Genomic DNA, 20,502 nt, shown 5'->3' with positions numbered 1-20,502 from the left:
ACACATTGGTCGAATTATGTCAGCATTATTACTTTGTAGAATATGCCTACACACTACAATGTTTGATTAATCCATGAAGTTCATTTCGACCTGCGGTTCCCCACCCCAATATATACAGCCGACAAAGATCAGGTTTGTAGTATTACAGTTCCCAAGCACTGTGCGTAGGATTATAGAAAGGTATAAAAAAAAAAATACCTGGAATTGAAGACTCACCAGTTTATCAATGCATCATCAGATCAAGGTACTGTAAACCAAGGTGAAAGAATCTCGCATAGTGAAGGATATTAATTACCACGTTACTTTATTGTACTGCATCTTAATTTCTGCTTTGGCAACACCAGCGTCCCTGCCGTCCTGCCAATTAAGTTTTTTCCCCACATTTTTCTCGGCAGCAATGCGACATTCAAAACTAAGTTTGATCATTCAGTGTTTGAAAAACGGAGTCATTTTTTCCACCCACTACCACAAAGCGTTGGACTGCAGAGTAATACTGCAATGAAAATGTAACAGCATGTAAATCTCAGACATACCAAAATCCACCACCGCAAGTTTACAGACACCTTGTGAAACATGTACAGACTGATTTTACTTCCCTCCATCTACACATCATACCCATTTACTTTATTCTCATTTAGGTCAACTTTAATTATGTACAGCGTTCATTTCTATTGCAGGTTTTACTAGAACCATTTGTAATCTATTTATGATCATATTTTTGCTTATTATGATCATACAAAATTGTATTAGTAATTGTTAAATTACATATCAAACTGGTTTCCACTTCCAGGCATGCACACACACAACTCAATCATAAATCAACTGTACTAGTTTCATATTGTTTAAGTCTTTTTTTTTTTTTTTTTTAACTTTAATGAACACCAACTATTTTTAAACAAAAGCACAACAAATGTTCCAGGGAAAGAGTGACAATTAGTTTGATGATCTTCTCCGGGTAAATGTTTTCAAAGCCACATCAAATTCTATATAGATATACTCGTTCAACAAGTCTGTGTGTAGATCTGTCATGTTAGAAACAATATTTGTAACTTTGCAGTGGAATATCACCCACTTCAGTGTAATTATTGCAAACCACTATACCAATTTTTAAGGCTTCGGAGTTCAATAGCAGTGTTAAGTAAATTCTATCATTTCAAACTGGGCCAGTACATCATGAAAGTGTATACACTAAAGTTTCCTGGCGTTAACTGCACTAAAAGGCCCAAGTAGTGTTGTTTAACTAATTCTTCAGAATAAATGAAAGTTTTTCCTCAATGTTAAAATAAATCACTGCATCTTATAAAAACAAGTTATTGAAAACAAGACGTAATTTTGTATATAATGTGGCAGATGAAGAAACAATTTAAATATGCATGTTTGTCGTTTGCCATACTATATATCATTCTGTAACTCCACAGAGGGCTGAGAATACAGGCGACTGAAGGGGGGGGGGGGGGGTATGTATCAAATGCCAGAGTAGGATGATGGATTGAGGGGGAAGAGAGTGGCGGGTAAGGTAACAATGAATATCGCTATTCAGATTTGTGGAACGTCTTTGCAAGAATGCTTGCATTATACAGTATACATGTAGTACCATGCTAGCGCTGCTCACCTTTTGTCCTAACCGTTAGTAGAGATGGAGATCAGTGCCATGAGTTCATTTAACTACCGCCAACAAAACATCACACGCTATATTAACCCCATTCTGCCCAGCTGTGCTCTTACACAAACTACACCTGTTGGGTAAAAACCAGCAACTGCGAAAAGCCTATGGCGGAAAAAAAGAAAGAAAATAATTTGTTTGTACAGAAAACAAACAAAGTGAACAAAAACAGCAACACAGGATATATCATATTATTCATGCTTTTTTTCTACATAGAGTAGGAGTGAGATGAGAAAAAGAAAGAAATTCACAGTTTTCAAACTACAATGCAAGGTTGTGTGTGTATGCAAGTGTTTATGTTTTGCGTGTCGTAACTGTACGGGAGTGTGAGCATGCACTCAGACTTGGGGGTGCATCTCAAATGGCACCCTATTCACTGTAAAGTTCACTAACTAGGGCCCATTTGGCTCAAGTCAAACATAGTGCACTAATAGAGAATGGAGTGCCATTTGGGACGCACACTGGGATAGCCATTCCACAAATCATATCTGGGAGTGTTAAACCCCAATAACCTAACTCCATGTATCATCTTCCGATGGGCAGAATGGGGGCAATTACATTCTTTGTCAGACAAATGAATTTGCTTTGTTATTTATGTATAATAGTCTCTTTTCTTTTTCAACGCTTGGTTAAATTCTTGGCTTGTTTGTTGACGTCGTCGTCATTTGTATTTTTTTCCTTTTAGAGAAATTAAGCCTGCTTTGAGTATGCTCGCTCTCCATCTATGGACTGAGAAGGGGGGGCCGAGGCAGCTATGATGCAGGGAGGTCCGCGCTGGAAGGAGGGGACTGGGTTGTTCAGACCGGGGGAGCTTTGCGCTTCAGTAGATACTGGTGAATGTCGTCGGCGTCGCGCTTGAGCCAGGCGGCATTCAGGAGAATGTTCTCGCAGCACTGCTGCACCGTGCGCTCAGCCGCCGGCGCGTGGTGGCTCTCGAAGAAACTCTGGAAGATACAAAATGGCCGCGTTTAGAATTAAAACGACAGAAGTTAGCTGTACTTATTTTTGTTCACATTTATCAGTTTCATTGAGCGAGACAACACTATTAAAAGAGGTATAAACCAATATGATGCTCACCTTCACTTCAGCAGCCATTTTGTCAATGGCAAATCCATCCACAGAGAGCTGTGAAGAGGGGTGAATATACAAGTGAGTTGGCTTAGGTCATTGGGCCACATGCAAAAGCTACCAGTCTTCCATAATACATTCCTCTTATAATACACTGCTCAAAAAAATAAAGGGAACACTAAAATAACACATCCTAGATCTGAATTAATGAAATATTCTTATTAAATACTTTTTTCTTTACATAGTTGAATGTGCTGACAACAAAATCACACAAACATTATCAATGGAAATCAAATTTATCAACCCATGGAGGTCTGGATTTGGAGTCAAAATTAAAGTGGAAAACCACACTACAGGCTGATCCAACTTTGATGTAATGTCCTTAAAACAAGTCAAAATGAGGCTCAGTAGTGTGTGTGGCCTCCACGTGCCTGTATGACCTCCCTACCATGCCTGGGCATGCTCCTGATGAGGTGGCGGATGGTCTCCTGAGGGATCTCCTCCCAGACCTGGACTAAAGCATCCGCGATCTCCTGGACAGTCTGTGGTGCAACGTGGCGTTGGTGGATGGAGCGAGACATGATGTCCCAGATGTGCTCAATTGGATTCAGGTCTGGGGAACGGGCGGTCCATAGCATCAATGCCTTCCTATTGCAGGAACTGCTGACACACTCCAGCCACATGAGGTCTAGCATTGTCTTGCATTAGGAGGAAGCCAGGGCCAACCGCACCAGCATATGGTCTCACAAGGGGTCTGAGGATCTCATCTCGGTACCTAATGGCAGTCAGGCTACCTCTGGCGAGCACATGGAGGGCTGTGCGGCCCCCCAAAGAAATGCCACCCCACACCATGACTGACCCACCGCCAAACCGGTCATGCTGGAGGATGTTGCAGGCAGCAGAACGTTCTCCACGGCGTCTCCAGACTCTGTCACGTCTGTCACATGTGCTCAGTGTGAACCTGCTTTCATCTGTGAAGAGCACAGGGCGCCAGTGGCGAATTTGCCAATCTTGGTGTTCTCTGGCAAATGCCAAACGTCCTGCATGGTGTTGGGCTGTAAGCACAACCCCCACCTGTGGACGTCGGGCCCTCATACCACCCTCATGGAGTCTGTTTCTGACCGTTTGAGCAGACACATGCACATTTGTGGCCTGCTGGAGGCCATTTTGCAGGGCTCTGGCAGTGCTCCTCCTGCTACTCCTTGCACAAAGGCGGAGGTAGCGGTCCTGCTGCTTGGTTGTTGCCCTCCTACGGCCTCCTCCACGTCTCCTGATGTACTGGCCTGTCTCCTGGTAGCGCCTCCATGCTCTGGACACTACACTGACAGACACAGCAAACCTTCTTGCCACAGCTCACATTGATGTGCCATCCTGGATGAGCTGCACTACCTGAGCCACTTGTGTGGGTTGTAGACTCCGTCTCATGCTACCACTAGAGTGAAAGCACCACCAGCATTCAAAAATGACCAAAACATCAGCCAGGAAGCATAGGAACTGAGAAGTGTTCTGTGGTCACCACCTGCAGAACCACTCCTTTATTGGGGGTGTCTTGCTAATTGCCTACAATTTCCACCTGTTGTCTATTCCATTTGCACAACAGCATGTGAAATTTATTGTCAATCAGTGTTGCTTCCTAAGTGGACAGTTTGATTTCACAGAAGTGTGATTGACTTGGAGTTACATTGTGTTGTTTAAGTGTTCCCTTTATTTTTTTGAGCAGTGTATATACAGAATATATAGTGCATTCGGAAAATATTCAGACCCCTTGATTTTTCCACATTTTGTTACGTTACAGCCTTATTCTAAAATTGATTAAATGTCCCCCCCCCCCCTCATCAATCTACACACAATACCCCATAATGACAAAGCAAGAACAGGTTTAGAAATCTTAACTTTGTTAAAGCACCTTTGGCCACGATTACATCCTCAAGTATTCTTCGGTATGACGCTACAAGCTTGGCACACCTGTATTTTGAGAGTTTCTCCTATTCTTCTCTGAAGATCCTGTCAAGCGGTCAGGTTGGATGGGGAGCGTTACCGCACAGCTATTTTCAGGTCTCTCCAGAGATGTTAGATCGAGTTCAAGTCTGGGCTCTGGCTGGGCCACTGAAGGACATTCACACTTGTCCCGAAGCCACTCCTTGACTGTCTTGGCTGTGTGCTAAGGGTCGTTGTCCTGTTGGAAGTTGAACCTTCGCCCCAGTCAGAGGTCCTGAGTGCTCTGGAGCAGGTTTTCATTAGGATCTCATCTCTCTGTACTTTTCGCCATTCATCTTTGCCTCAATCCTGACTAGTCTCCTAGTTCCTGCCGCTGAAAAACATCCCCACAGCATAATGCTTCACCGTAGGGATGATGCCACAGTTCAACCTTGGTTTCATCAGACCTGAGAGTCTTGTTTCTCATGGTCATGGTCCTTTAGGTGCCTTTTGGCAAACTCCAAGAGGTCTGTCATGTGGCTTTTACTGAGGATTGGCTTCCATCTGGCCACTCTACCATAAAAGGCTGATTGGTGGAGTGCTCCATGGTTGTCCTTCCCCAGATCTGTACCTCGACACAATCCTGTCGCTGAGCTCTACGGACAATTACATTGACCTCATGACTTGGTTTTTGCTCTGATATACACTGTCAACTGTGGGACCTTATACAGACAGGTGTGCCTTTGCAAATCATGTTCAATCAATTGAATTAAGGTATTTCTGTTTGTTGATTTTAATTAAAATATGTGCAAACATTTCAAAAAACCTTTTTCAGATTTGTCATTATGGGGTATTGTGTGTAGATTGAGGATTTTTTATTTATTTAATCCATTTTAGAATAAGGCTGTAATTTAACAAAATGTGGAAAAAGTCAAGGGGTCTGTAAACTTTTGAAATGCACTGTATACAGTGCCCTCTGAGGAAAATATGAGAATAAGAACAGTTAAACGACAATGCTTCAGAGCGGAGCCTTTACCTTGATGAGCCGTGATATGAGGAAGCCGCCCTGGTAGCGGTTGTGAAGCTCCTCCCAGTTGTCTTTGACAAACTTCCAGGCGGCTTTCCTACCATGCTTACTGCTTCCGGCCACGCCCCCGATTACTGACACGGTGTCCTGGGGACGCACGTCCTCCTGGGTGGGGGAGACAGAGTGGTTGGTTTTTGCCAATTGCCATGAATTCATCATGCTCATCTTATAGGTAAACTCGTATGACCAAAAGAACTAGGAGGGCTACATTAACGAAACTAGTTAACACCAGTGTTAACAATTGCACCGGCTATTTTAAAGAATGAACACCATAAAAGCGAGACCAAAAGAACACAAGGTGTAAATATGAATGTTTCTAGAGATTTTTGTTCTGTCTTTTATATTCTCCTGACAAAATAGCAGGAGCAAGCAACACACTCCAGATGCCAGGGCAAGAATGGTTGTGTGTACATACCGAGAGGGCAAAGGTGAGGACTTTCTGGATGAGGTCGGGGGCAGAGATGGCTCCCAGCACTCTCTCTATGCGGTTCTTCTCCTCCTGCATGTCAGCCTGCTTGTGAAGCTGAAGAGGATGGGAGAGATTAGACAGCAATAATGTGAGAGAAAAATATGAATATTTTACCTTTGGTGTGACATTTATGGGACGGTATCAAATGATATCAATTCTCATCAGTTGACTGTGATTAAAGCTTTATCTGTCACAGATTATTGGTGAGGCTCTCCATGTCTAGGACATGGAGCGAGCTGGTAATCCTGTTCATCTGACTGAGGAAATGTAATTGAAATCATTCATGCTTACAATATATGACTCATGCTTATTGAGGAGACTGATCTCCAACCAGCTGGCCTGGCTGGGGTGTATTGTCTAGGAACCAAACGTGACGAAACAGGGCGGGACTAATCTGAATTTATCCAATAAGAAATGCTTGTTTTCGTTGCAAAACATTTTGCTACGGTGTGCACTAGTGAATACACCATTAGCTGGTGTGACTTACCTTCAGCATTGTGTCCAATGTGGCACTGTCACCATGCTTCAGCACTGTTAAGTACACCTGGAGAGAAACAAAGACCATACACATGGGCATTCAACACGGTTTCATCACTTGATTTTACAATAAATGTATGTCTTTGTCTCAAACGGCATCTACTTCCAGTCATGGTGGTACTAAATAACTATCATTAGCACTTAGAGATGATCTACAAATGAGATGTCACTGTTTGAAAGACGGATCAATAACATGATTACAGGCCCATTGTTGAAATGTTAACCACAACTGATTGAAATAAATGGACAGGTCAAAGCAGTACTGAAGACGCTTCACCTAGCCAACCAGAGGCATAGGTGGAGACGTTATCAAATTGCTGACCAATCAAATCCTTTAAACATTCATGACGGAAAGTCATCAAGAGCCTAGGGTTAGAGGGCAAAGGTTAGTTTGGAATGGGGCCTTTTTATGTAACTACATGTTAAGAACACGTGTGTTTCTCTATGAATAAATGTGTGTGTGTGTATGTGTATCTGTGTGTGTGTGTGTGTGTGGCAGAACAGCTTACTGGGCTCCTGAGGTCTGCAGAGAGGATCTGCTTGCCTTCCACATGGTCTTTGAATCTCCGCCGGGCCTCCTCCAGCGTGGGCTTGTGTCCCGCCTTCCCCAGCTTCCCCAGAACCAGGCCCCTCAGCAGGGCATCCAGGTGACCTGAGAGAGGGAGGAGAGGAGAGAATAGAAGAACCGGGGCCGGAAAACAGAAAAAGAAAAAAAAGCACCAGTCAGTCTCACATGTTAAAAACACAAACTGACACACTGAACTTCATCCAAAAGAACCAAATGTATCTACTGCTAGGCAATCCAGGAGCCAGTAAATCCATACATCACCAGCTCTGGGCTGATACCCCTACTACACAAAACACTTGCCTAACCCCAAACTGACCCTTAGCCCCTAACCCCTAGGCACTTGAGCAGAACTGAATATATTGTATAGGTGTAAGCAATATAGCAGAAAATAAATCCCACCAAGCCTATCAAGAGTGCAACGTAGACTTATTGCCATCTCTCTTACACCTATCCACCCCAATCAGTGCTTCATCAAGTAACTTGGGGCTAAAAGCTGAGGATTGACTCGGCAGCTCAGTTCGTAACGCTTACCACCGGCCCCGGGGGGCTCACCTTCGCCCTGCTTGCATTCCCAGCCCAGCTTGAGGCCGATGGGAGTGAACAGGTCCCGGATGAACTCCTGGATCTCCTCGTGGAAGTCGGTGTGGGAGAGCAGGGAGGAGAGCACGCCCAGGTTGCAGCTCAGGTCGCTCCACACCGTGTAGTTGGGCTCGTTGACAAAGGCCTCCATCAGCTTCAGCACCTCCACCGTGCTGATCATGCCAGCACGCGACTGAGGAAGATGAAGATGATTAATAGGATGAAGATTGGCGACAAGAAGAGAAGGAATTGGGGGGGGGGGGGTGAAAGTAGAATAGAGGAGGAAAATAAAGGAGAGGTAAAAGAGGAATGAAAGAGGAATATGAAGAATGAGGGTAAGAGGAATAGAAGAGGTAAGAGCAGGGGAAAAGTTGTTAAGAGTCACAGTGTTGTGATGTTATCTACAGTGTTTGTAATTGAGCCCTGAATGAATGGGACAATAAAGCCTTTGAGGAACAGGATAAAGCAGGAAAACAAGCTGATTGGATTACAAATTGTTTATCCAACATCTACAGTAAACATCTTCATAAGAGGCTTTGGTGAGAAAAAGGCCGAAGAATCAATGCTTAACAATTCACATGACATATCTTAGTCAAAGAGCTTAATACTCATGGGTACAGAGGGAGAAAGGAGCAGTTCGTTATCGAACCATAACGGTTACGTTTACATGGCCACAAAACAATAACATGTACAGGTAACTGCCAAAATAATGTAAACACTTGAGTAAATGAGGGATACAAAGTAAATCGAAAGCAGGTGCTTCCACACTGTAGTGATGCGCAGGTTGACTCAGAAGGCGCAGTTCCCGCGGGTATATCCGCAGGGCGGGTTTCGGCTCATTAAATACTGTGTAGATGGAAGGGCAGGTGGGTGGCAGGTTGAATAAAGAGAAAATGCATAAAAGATTCCATAAATGTTTTATTCATATATCTATAGGCTACATTGAGGTTTTTCTTTCATTCTTTTTAGGCTATCTGGCATTTGTGCGTTTGTCCTAACTGTACACGCCCCAAATAGCCTACATGCCAATCGCCAAATGCTTTTGGGAACGGACAGAAAAAGTGGATGTCGATCCACTTAGGGAAAAAGGACAATGTCAGAGTTGAATTAAATAAGAGAAATGCTGCAAAACGGAGTTGAAAATAAAGAGAAGGGAGGGCCAGAAAAGTTGTTTGGAGCGCTATACATATTCGACAGTCACAAGACGGGGAACTTTAGCCTACCGTTCAGATGGATAAAATGGAAACTGAAATATGGACACCGACTGTAGGTCTATAGCCTTAATATTAACTCCTGCAGAATTAAGCATTTCATTCAGCAAAAGTAAACACCAAATGTACATCGAAATATATGGGGAAATATGATTTCTTTCAGCATCTTGAGAATGCAAATGCAGTTAGCACCTCTACAGACGGTCCCCTATCTTAAAATCAGCATGATAAAAGCTGATCATATTTCCTACCACATAAAATATGTGTCCAAGCCGAACTGAAATCTTATCAGAAACATGTTGGGTCGTATTTCACAGTTTCCTATTTCCTTACCACCGGTCAAAACGACGTCAGAGAGCTTGGGTCTACAAGGTTCCATCTGCAAAAAGATGAGTCTGAGATAACTGGCTTTAAAGTTACAAACCTTCATTGGTTTAAATGGTATACATTTTGATCCTGTATTGTTTTGAACATAGCATGAATTGGGGTATTTAGAGTACTCTATAGGTAGAGACCATTTAACAAAACAAGTCAATAACTAGATTGACACAAATGTAGATAGAACCTTATTAGGGCTGACTCATTCATTTCATTTAGATAAAAATGTGCCAAAATATCAGACATTATTTATCAGAAACGCATCTAAATTAGGGCAAAATAAATCCTGCACCCGTCAAAAAAAAACATCCCGCCATCTCTGACTGTAGACTACAGCACATTTTCTAAATTTGCAGATTAGGGTCAGGTGCGGGTCTCCTTTTTATTTATTTATACATAGTGGTGCGGTTGCGGATGACCCATTCACCACTACCACACAGGTGTGGTTCCTGAGTAAATTAAGCAATTAACATCATCATGATTAGGGTAATGTATAAAAAATGCTGAGCAGAGAATTATTTTGGCTACCACAGCTATAGACAGGTTGGCTGACAACGTCGCGAAAATGATATACCGGTACGTGCATCGATGTGTCCGGAAGGCGTGCGTTATGATTCTGAAGGGTCGGATAGCTAGCAACAATGAAAAGAAGCTGCCATGTGGGGAATCGTAGGTGGCTCGTTTCAGCTAGTTGTATCTTGTTTTGAGGTGTTATGACTGATGTCATGTCTATACTAATATGGCTCAAATTCACTAGCTATCTAACCAACAACTATTTGAGAGACAACAAGTGCTCATGGGGAAATGTATGTTTTCTATTAAACATTTGGAGACTAAATATAGTTTACATGTCAGTCTAAACCAACCCTGTCTGTTCTGCCCCATAGGAAGCATTTATTTAAAAAAATATATTTTTTACCTACAACTTTTTTTCCCTTAAAACTTGGTTAAGGGCTTGTAAGTAAGCATTTCACTGTAAGGTGAAATTGTACCTGTTGTATTTGGCGCATGTGACAAATAACATTTGATTTGACACTATGTTGGGGTTTCGTTAACTTTATGTGGATTCCACATTTACAACATTGAGCGGCTAGTATATTTTAGGGGAAGCTTCGACCCTGGGCTTCCTCAAAAAGTATCTGTTTATACAGATTTTTTTTTTTACACTGTTTCTTTGCCACTGTAGTGCTAGACTAGGCAGATAGGTTCTTTCCCTTTCCATATAGCAAGGCCCTAAGGGTTTTGTGGCAGAAAGGAATTATTTTTTATGATTATGATTGTTACAGGAACTGACCCTTACCCTGTTCATGGCTGACTTATACACAAGCACCAATACCATCAATATCAAATTTATTCTTGAGCGTTAGCGTCAAGCTAAAGGGCAAGTTGGTGTAGTGTTGACGGTAGTCTCTCCTCTCACCAGGGAGAAGAGGTCGTTCTGCAGGCCCAGACGGTCCACAGGCAGCAGGGTGAGGTCTCTGATACCAGGCAGCAGGCTCTCCAACATGGCTGAGCTGTACTGGATCCTGTAGAAGCCCACTGTTCCTGGGTTGATCTATAGGGGGAGGAGGAGGAGGACAGTTGAACAGCAGCCAAAGACCATAGCCTTGTTGCCAATCTGTTTTCTTCCACTCCTTTGTCGGTGTCATGCCAAACCATTTGCTGTTCCAAACTTGTTAGCTAAAGCGGAAATAAATCTGCCTAACAAGCAAGTGTGGAAGAAAGCCCTTATATGCTTGAGTGACCCCACCCAACAAATGAACAAAATAATGTTCTATTCTAGCCATAAAAAGTACAGCTTAGCATTAAGGAAACAGGAAGAGATATTTTCTAACCCTTTGATCAACTCAGTACATGGATAATTCTCTGTTCTGAATGGCACACGCATAAGTAGTTTCACTCTCCCCTACCATAGCCTTGTGCAGTGGTTCCCTTTTTCGGTTACAGTACCACCAATTGAATTTTGCTCTGCCCGGAGTACCCCCTTGTGCATTTTACCAGTAAGCTTATGGTCTCATGAGTCTTCACAAGTACCCCTAGGGGTCTTAGTATCCCTGGTAACCACTGGCCTTGTGGATCCTCTTTAGCATTGCTAACTAGATAGGGACTAGCCAGGTTATAATCCCACTCAAGCAACCACTAGTCCCAATCAAGTGGTTATTTTTGAATGGTTCTCAGTTCCCCAAACTTACTTTAACATTACTAATGATGTCCTTTCAGTGAACAGCTATTTCTATGGTCCATTCACAAATCCTGACCCTCCAGTGACCCCTTTAAACAGCCATCTGTGTGACCTTTTGACCCCTTTTAAAGACCTTCAAGGGTCATGGTTGGCTTAACCTCTTGTCGACCCTTTTTGTCAGGTGATTGGTTTACTGAACTCAATGATCTCCCATCCGTTTGTTTAGTATTTACTGTCTCAGAATCGTGAATGTTACAGCCCATTCACAAAAATGTATAATTCTCCAAGCAGGCAGACCTCCAAGGTCATGGCTCTTGAAGCGAGAATTTTTGTATCCATTTTGCTTTTATTAGACATCTTTCTATTTCCCTAAACATGCAACTCTGTATAAGGGTTATAGTACACATGTTAAGGCCTCAGGGCTTGGTTTTCAACTCAATTCTATATTAGACAGATGTAATAGGTGGAATTTGGTTGTCCTCACCTTGACCCACTGGTCAGGGCTGACGTTGTTGATCGTGATGGTGGTCTCTGGGCTGTCCAGCAGCACCTTGAGCTTGGTACACCCGGGGTCCTCACCGGTACAGATACTGATTGGTACCATCCAGTTAGGGCAGTCCTCACCTGGTGGATGATTGACACAAGCAAGACCCAATGAGATGAAGCAAAGTAGGATATTTGTCTCATGTGACAAATAGGGAACCAGCAATTTGTACCTGGCTTTTTTTGTTGTGGCGAGTTATTGGAAAATATTATCTTACCATTATGTGGTCCACTGGCACAGAATTTCTTCTGAGATATCTTGAGGATGCGGTCATCCCCTTGCTACAAAAGTAAAAAGTATATGATTATTTAATACACAAACAGCTATATCCAAAACAGAGAGATCCCCTCTCACAGGATAAACACAGAACATTCATATTGTCCAAAGACAATTTCCATTGTGGTCTATTTACCTGCTCCTGGTCCACTACGATTATAGGGAAGCCCATCTGCTTAGTCCAGGAGCTCATCACCAGGGCGATGGGTTTCCCGCTAGCCTGTTCCAGACATTCCCATAGGTCCTCTGGGAAAGGTGGTGGGGAGAGAGGTGGTCACCAACCAATTACAATGCTCAAATATATATATCTTGTTATAATGGACCAGACAAGCCATTATAAATTCATGAGATTTATAGGAGACTTGACAGTGTTACCTGTTGCCGCATTTTTATGTTGGAACTTCAACAGATAGGAATGCATTCCTTTCCTAAAATCCTAGAGACAGAAGAAACAAAATAGGTTTACAAAGAAAGCTAGAATATCAAGAAAAACATCTGAGATGAAAATATACAAATAGTTAAAAGAGACACTTGTTCACGGAATACCCTTTTAGCTAGTACATGAAAGAGAGCTTGACTAATTAGTGGACAACATGGCAGTGTGCCTGGGCAGCAGCTCCTCACCTCGTCTCCTATGTAGTTGTGCAGCATACGGATCACAGACGCGCCTTTACTGTAAGATATGGCATCAAAGATTTCATCCACCTCCGACGGGTGGCCCACGTTCACCTGCAGTCCAGGGAATCAGTCAGTTCATGCTTTCAAACGCAGTACGAGGTTTGCTTTCATCTGATAGAGATACCTCACGTATATTCACATCTATCTATATAATCTTACAAATTTAAAGCCACACACCTCGATGGGATGACTGTTGTCCAACGCATCCAGGTCCAGGGCGCGGGTGTAGTCGGCAGACACAAACTGTGTCCAGATGTCGTAGTCAGGGAAGCAGTGGTCCACACAGAGGTACTCGATCCATGATGCGAAGCCCTCGTTAAGCCACAGATGGGTCCACCATTCCTACAAGGCAAGGGGGGGATCATATTGACTAAAACTAATTCAGGACAATGCAATTGAAGAAAGTTGTTCATATAATCTTCAATAATGCAATATCTTTCATGATCATGTCCTTCGGTCATTGACCAGCAGAGTGCTTTTTGCTTCTACATAAGCAGTAAAGAGCGCAGTGGTTGTTTACCATGGTGACCAGGTTTCCGAACCACTGGTGAGCTAGCTCGTGTCCCACCACCAGGGCCACCCACTGCCGTGAGGACGAGCATGAGTTCTTTGGGTCAATCAGCAGCGCCGTCTCCCTGGGAAACGAGGTCAAACAGCGAGGTCAACTCGAAGAAAAACAAGCGCAAAAGTGATTCATTTCACACTCCCCCTAGTGGTATCATGCATTAACACAAAAACATAAATAGCATATAAAAAAATATAAAAAAATCACATACATTTCCCGCTAGTGGTAATCAAGTAATCTTTTTGTGGAATAACATGATTGGCAGGCTAACTGTGCATCCTCTCATTAGTTGCAAATTTAGCAACATTACTTTAGATTTACCTGTAAGTAACAAGGCCCCAGTTTTCCATGGCACCTGGAGGGGGCAGCACCAAGCGTGTTAGATCTTGACTATAATTCCTATTTTTCGTCAAAATATAATAATTGAAATAGAGTCATTTGAATTGTACTTACCAGCAGCAAAGTCAGCGATAGCTATTAGATCAATTTTAGGCAATGGGTAAGGAACATTGAAGTAGTCATTGTAGAAAGGTAAGGTCTTTACAGCAACCTGTGAGAAAAGTAGATGGAAATGATATCTAGTTTTTTTTCTATTTTACACTTGATGCCAATAGATTGTTGTGCTAGCAGTAACTGTCATTCATCAATATGTGATACATGACTAGAGTTTAGTACTGGTCTAACCAGTATCCAAGTTTAAAAAGGGGTAAAAACAACTCACCTCTAGTGCAAATTTCCCTTGTTCCGCCTTTCCGGTAGGCGTGTAGACGCGTACGGTCACGCCGTCCGACGATTGGCCTTCTACAAAGTCGTATTCGCCGATGACGAACGCTACAAGGTACGTGGACATGATGGGGGTGGTGGCAAACTTCACTTCCAAAAGGCTGTCATCTTCTGGATGTGGTTTTCGATCGATGACATTCTGTGTCATTGAGGACAAGGGCATATTAGTACAGACAGAAAATGTAAATCAGAAAGTCATAGAGTCAGCAATGCTTTTGAAGAATGAGCTCATAGAATTTAACAGTCCACAGGGCAGACATCTTGGAAAAACATACTAATTCAGTTACATTTTGAATGCCAGCAGACTTATTACTCTTGTAGCTAGATGGGGGGGGGGAATGCAGTGACCCAACAAGACCGTCTTATGTTACATAAGCCAATGTTAGCAGAGAGCAAACAACAGAGTGGCGAAATGTGACTCAAGCTGTTTGGGGTCTTGCGTCCTCAGGCGGAAGAGTTAGTGTGACACATACCATATTTGACAAGGCTACTCGGTCCTTGGGAACTATCAGAGAGATGTCAAAGGTGGCTTTGATAGCTGGCTCGTCCCAACAGGGGAAGGCCCGGCGAGCGTCCGTGGCCTGAGGAGAGAAGAAAGGAGGGAACGCCACGGGAGGTTAGGCAAGATAGTTTCAACACGTTTCACAGCATGTTATGTCAGGCCAACATCCTGGAGGGTGTCAGAGGGCTGCTTTATAATAAATCTACTCCAATGACCTCTAGTGAAAGTTCAAAATAAACAACATTCCGTATATAGCAGCTGGGCATGTCGTTCCCCTCCCCACATTTTTTTCTAAAGAGATTACAATGTTGCATTATCAAGACTCTCCAACAATGGTTGCTAAAACATTCAGCCTATAGCCAGGGTGTGACAACCCTCAAACACTGTGGTCAAATGGCAGTCACATTCCTTTACACTATTGCAACATTGGTTAAGCAAATCAACTCTTCTGCCGAGAGAAACTGTACTCATTACTGTACCAGAAGTAATGCAGGACAGGAGGAGCGCCTAGTTACTGTACCTCGAACTGTGTGACAGCAGCATAGCGGATTTCTCCTGCAGGAGTTGCATATTTACTTCTGTAGAAACCTTTCATTTTGTCGTTCAGCTCCCCAACAAAGTCAATCTTCAAAGTACCAGATCCTGGGAAACAGGTGCAAAAACCAACATGTGTTTATTCAGCCTTTACTACAATAAGAGGTTTGTTTTTTTGTCAACTACAAACAAAAAGACATGGCATGGTGTCAAACACTAGGAAGAATAGTGAATGGCAGAGAGTGGAGGGTTTATTATAAACCTAAAAAGCCCTGGAGCCATTCTGGTTAACGGCGAGTCCTTTGACTTACCTTTCTGTAGAGCACTAGGGAATGACAGAGTTACTTTCTCATCCTCATTTTGATAGTTGAATCCTGTAGCGTTAATTTCTAAAGAGAAGGGAAAAAATGCAAGGCTGATATTCGCTGCCATAACATAATAATGAAAAGAACATACAAATGTGCCTAACAAGCCTGAAAAAGCAGGTCTAATCAGGAAATAGAAATACATAAAATCAAAAATATATATAATAGTTTGTCTATATTCAAGAGAAATATGAAAAGACAATTGACAGAATCTCACCCTCACCTTCCCCTCCCTCTGGTACAAAGGATGCTGTGATGATGTCGATGTCAGCACAGTTCATCACAATCTGATTAGTGGCCAGGTTAACCTGGAAAAACGACAGAAACACGACTACTAAGTAAAATCGGGGACTAGCATACCCTTGTATAAATCCCCAGGAAGACATAAGAACGACATTTTTAATTAGTGTAAAAAATAAAATGTTTGGCAGTCATTCTAGAGTCCCTCAATGATAATACTCCCTCGATATAATACTTCCAAACTAGGATATTTGTTTTTCTGCCATAAGCAAATCCACCATTAAGGGTAAATCTAATCTGAACTGTGTCAGATAGCAGCGATAGGGATCAAACAACTTACTGTAGGAGGCTTAACCTACAGTGGCAGGCTTAACCTACAGTGGCTCAGTGTCACCGTGAAAAAATTGTGGCTTGACAGGGAGAGCGGAAAGGGAGTGAAAGATGGTTTGGAGAGAGGGAAAGAAAGAGACAGCCTATAGGGCTTCTGACTAGAATGCAATGTGATAGCGGCTCATGCGACGGTCGACCGTCCGACCTATTGAGGGCGGAACCCAGAGGCACACTCAGACGCGGCTTTCTGAGAGAAAAGGCTAGTCCCATTTATTGACGGTTGGGTGCTGCCGTTGTTTATTTTGATACTCAGAGAGCTGGGAGGTTGTAACCAAGAAGGCAGGGCTGTAATTATAGAGTGTGCTAGGTGATGGCACGGTGCCACATAGCTATCAGTCTTGTTGGCTATTGTGCGGTTATCTGACAACTTTTAAATCCTGGGCTAGCATTGACATTAACTTAGCTAATGAAATTATAGAATGTGCATACAAATAGCAGCCACGGAACTGACAACACATAGCCCATGTATTGCAGTTAAAAATGCCATACTTGACAACTGTACTTATCACTTAAATGCAAAGAGTTGCCTAATCCTTTCATCTAGCCTAATTTCCTTGGCAAATGCAGTTCACCAACTACGTAAAACAATGTGCCACCCCCCTATGGATACCAAACATAGATCAGCGGCACATAGATAACCCATACCGAAATAATCTATTAGATTTAGACAATGTTTGTGTGTAAGGTACTAAAATAGTTTAGCCTGGCGTTTTAAGTGTCATTGAAACACAGCCAGTGTTATGTCCCCATGATGACTAGTAACTTGTGTTCCTAGCCTGTGTTCTGAGATGAAGATGGTGTATGCAAACATCTGAGCGGAATTTATGCACCATATTTGTCACCAAATATGATACCCATAAGAAACGAATCAAATGAAGCAAGCAAGTCTGTAATAGACATGTGGTGTAGTAGTTGGGATGGGCATTTGACAGTTGCAGTACTCGTATTGGGGAAAAAACTAAATCATACTCAAGTATTACAGATAACAAATACTAATTGCCCCATACAGACCGTGTACAAAACATTAAGAACACATTCCTAATATGAGTTAAACCCCCTCCCCTTTTGCCCTCAGAACAGCCCCAATTCTTCAGGGAATGGACTCTACAAGGTGTCAAAAGAGTTCCAGAGGGATGCTGGCCCATGTTGACCCCAATTCTTCCTACAGTTGTGTCAAGTTGGCTGGATGTCCTTTGGGTGGTGGGCCATCCTTGATACACACGGGAAACGGTTGAGCGCGAAAAACCCAGCAGTTTTGCAGTTCGACACAAAACGGTGCGCCTGGGACCTACTACTACGTTTAAAAGGCACTTAAATATGTTGTCTTGCCTATTCACAATCTGAATGGCGCACACATACACAATCCATGCCTCAAGGCTTAAAAATCCTTCTTTAAACTGTCTCTTCCCCTTCATCTTCTGCACTGATTGAAGTGGATTTAACAAGAGACATCAATAAGGAATAATAGCTTTCACCTGGTCAGTCTAGGTCTAAGTGAACCCAGCGGAAAATAGGCTAGAGACAATTATTCCCAAACTGCTGCTTGTTGTTGGAACACATTTTCCTACTTCAACCAGTCCATTTATAATTTGTGATAAAACTGTCATCATTTGGCAAGGAATGTAGTTTGTGTATCCATCAGCTAGATACCGCTTTTATAGGCTTGTGATGCACACTCAGCACGCCTGTGTGTGCAGGGAGCAGTCAGAAGGCAATTGAGTGAATGAGACATGGAGGGGAAAGGGAATTTAGGGGTAAAACGGGGGGTGCCAAGGCACATTCCACCAAATAGTTTTACAGTATAACAAAATAAATACAAGTCATCTCTGGTTACAGATCGAGCTTTGACGTCCGTTTGAGAATTCATGCCCATCCGTATGTAGTAACTGGTTTACACCATCAACATACCAACAGGCAATGGGAAGTACGCAAGGTTGCACACCATTTTCCCAATCACTGACATATTAGGAATAATTTAACTACATTTCTTTAAGTGTCGTGCATTATCATCAAACAATATCAGTTCTAAATGTTATACATCATGGTTGTTGAATATCTAGTGTTTTGTCATTGAAATTGTCTGCTAGCAACACGCTTGCAAAATAGGTTAACACAGAGACGGAAGCTGAGAGGTCCTCTAGTAGGAAGACATTTACTAGCTATGATTTAGCAAACATTAGCTCAGTTAGCACTAGCGCGCATGTTAACTGGGTGCGCTGACATGCAACTAACGTTAGCATTGAAGCTAAATCAACATCTTTGCATTGACGTTGATCATACTATACATTAATTTCAAGTGAGAAGTATGTAGTAGTGACTATTAGCCCGTGAACGATTTGCAAAAATTACAGCGAGTTAACGTTAATGTGCCTAGCTATCTAACTAGTATTAGCAGTTAACTAGCGAATGACGGTTCATCTAGGTAGGTAGCTAGCTAGTTACTCTGGACGGTACCATTCAAGCCAATATTTTCTACATTGAATAGATATGTTCAACCTAGCTAAAGTGAACTAGGCTAGCTGTTTGCCACTACTATCATGGGTTAGTAGATACGGTTAGTTTGTGGTTCGCTAGCTGGCAAGTTAGCTAGCTAGTTAGCATTTTGCCATTCGAACGTTGTACATTTGGCAAAATAGATTACATAACCATGCACCAAGTACGATACAAATTGTCTTTCAATTACTTTCCCTACCTCCACAATCGCCTCTAGCTTGCCCTCGAAAGTGAAGTCGATGAGGTCGGGCTTCAAGCACAACCCGTAGTTGACAGGGTAGACGTCAGTGGGCAACCTTACGAAGGGCCTCCTTTCAGGCATGGTGTCTGTATTTTGTCTGGTGGCGATTGCGAAGACGGTGCTGCTGTGTATTACTCGGAATTTGATAGTTCTGAAGTTCTGCAAAATGTGCTTCGACAGCAAAACTGGATCTTGGGGAATTACTCGTTTTACGAATGACAGCGAAACCCGACGGCCGAGAACCAGCAACATAAAATCCTTCGCTAGAAATGTTACCAGCTAGGGTCCTCCCCTCTCACTTCAAATCCACCGTAACAACGTGTGTAGGAGCGCAGTATGACGAGGAAAGTGTCATCGCGTTGAAGCGGAGGAACACTGGAACAAGGGGGTGTGTTCAATATGTTTGGTTTTGAATTAGTTTGTCAATTGCAGTAAACTCTTTTTCTCCAAAAATATAGCTATGTTATGTAAAATATTTGACATAAATCATAACTGACAATTACATGCTTTCTGTTTGTAGCATTCCTTATTAGTAGTAGTAGATAGTAGCAGAAATAACAATAATGCATGAAGTCATCTGCACTCTCTGAAAATAAGAATTTGCATCAACAACAGGTTGTTTACCTTTTTATGTTGTGAATGTTTTGATGATTGTCTATGTTGTTGCCTAGTAGTGAGTGTGTGTAAATCACCTATGGAAACCAGTAGTCAGAGGGCTTAGCTACTCACATGACTCATGTAGGTCATTGCAGACATCTCTCTATCAACTCTACTTTGTTTGCTTAAGAATCCTCCTGCCAAGAAGACGTGCACGGCCACTGAAGGTGTTCGAAGTAGCTGCTGCTCAATTCTTCAGATCATGTCATGAAAAAGCAACCAATTTAAGATACAATTCCACTATCTAAACCCATGTAACTCTTTATTATCTGTGTCCAACGGCTAAGTAACTGGTGCTGTAGCCTGCATCCATAAGAACCCGTTTATGCTTGATCCAAAAATGTGGTCGGAGGCGTATGGATGGTGTGATGCGATTGCGAAGCCTCCAGAGGCAAGCAGTGGCCAAATTGAGCTCCGTACTGCGCTATGCGCCTCACATTTTGTAACAATGAGTAGGGCTTCGCATTGACATGATTAGTTGATGGTAGGTGCGGGTATGAGGTCCTGTATAAATACAAACTCACTTCCTTGACAACTTCTTTCAGAGCATCTCTGAGATGCACTGACTTCTGCAG

General features: G+C 42.7%; 1 protein-coding gene across 5 annotated transcripts; it reads right to left on the bottom strand.

Annotated features, from left to right (window-relative positions):
- Nucleotides 1-287: 287 nt before the first annotated feature.
- On the bottom strand, nt 288-20,327 carry LOC129839173 (puromycin-sensitive aminopeptidase-like). 5 transcript variants are annotated; one of them, XM_055906471.1, is made up of 23 exons: nt 20,000-20,327; nt 16,124-16,214; nt 15,853-15,930; nt 15,528-15,649; nt 14,979-15,086; nt 14,444-14,644; nt 14,176-14,272; nt 14,044-14,077; nt 13,678-13,792; nt 13,335-13,499; nt 13,104-13,208; nt 12,855-12,915; nt 12,616-12,725; nt 12,421-12,484; nt 12,144-12,283; nt 10,898-11,032; nt 7,841-8,081; nt 7,251-7,393; nt 6,692-6,748; nt 6,151-6,258; nt 5,685-5,840; nt 2,741-2,788; nt 288-2,607 (listed from the first exon to the last, which is right to left on the bottom strand). In XM_055906471.1, exons 1-23 carry the CDS (start codon nt 20,024-20,026, stop codon nt 2,461-2,463), a joined length of 2,553 nt encoding a protein of 850 aa, XP_055762446.1. In that variant the 5' UTR covers nt 20,027-20,327; the 3' UTR covers nt 288-2,460. The 5 variants fall into 5 exon arrangements, with proteins under 5 accessions (XP_055762446.1, XP_055762442.1, XP_055762444.1 ...); XM_055906467.1 differs by lacking the exon at nt 20,000-20,327 and adding an exon at nt 19,229-19,595; XM_055906469.1 differs by lacking the exon at nt 20,000-20,327 and adding an exon at nt 19,229-19,595 and having other exon boundaries at nt 7,862-8,081.
- Nucleotides 20,328-20,502: the final 175 nt, after the last annotated feature.

The sequence above is a fragment of the Salvelinus fontinalis genome, chromosome 40 (assembly GCF_029448725.1).
Source record: "Salvelinus fontinalis isolate EN_2023a chromosome 40, ASM2944872v1, whole genome shotgun sequence".
In the NCBI taxonomy this organism is placed as follows: Eukaryota; Metazoa; Chordata; class Actinopteri; order Salmoniformes; family Salmonidae; genus Salvelinus; species Salvelinus fontinalis.
The sequence above is the reverse complement of the archived record's forward strand: the minus strand, read 5'-3'. Positions and strand labels throughout refer to the sequence as shown.

Bases quoted from the DNA above. Each gene is read 5' to 3' on its own strand.
- LOC129839173 (XM_055906467.1), bottom strand. From the start codon at position 19,522: ATGTTGCTGGTTCTCGGCCGTCGGGTTTCGCTGTCATTCGTAAAACGA. The intron at 16,215-19,228 runs GTAGGGAAAGTA...TCGTTTTTCCAG, and splicing joins AGCTAGAGGCGATTGTGGAG to GTTAACCTGGCCACTAATCA. The intron at 15,650-15,852 runs GTAAGTCAAAGG...CCTGTTTCCCAG, and splicing joins CCCTAGTGCTCTACAGAAAG to GATCTGGTACTTTGAAGATT.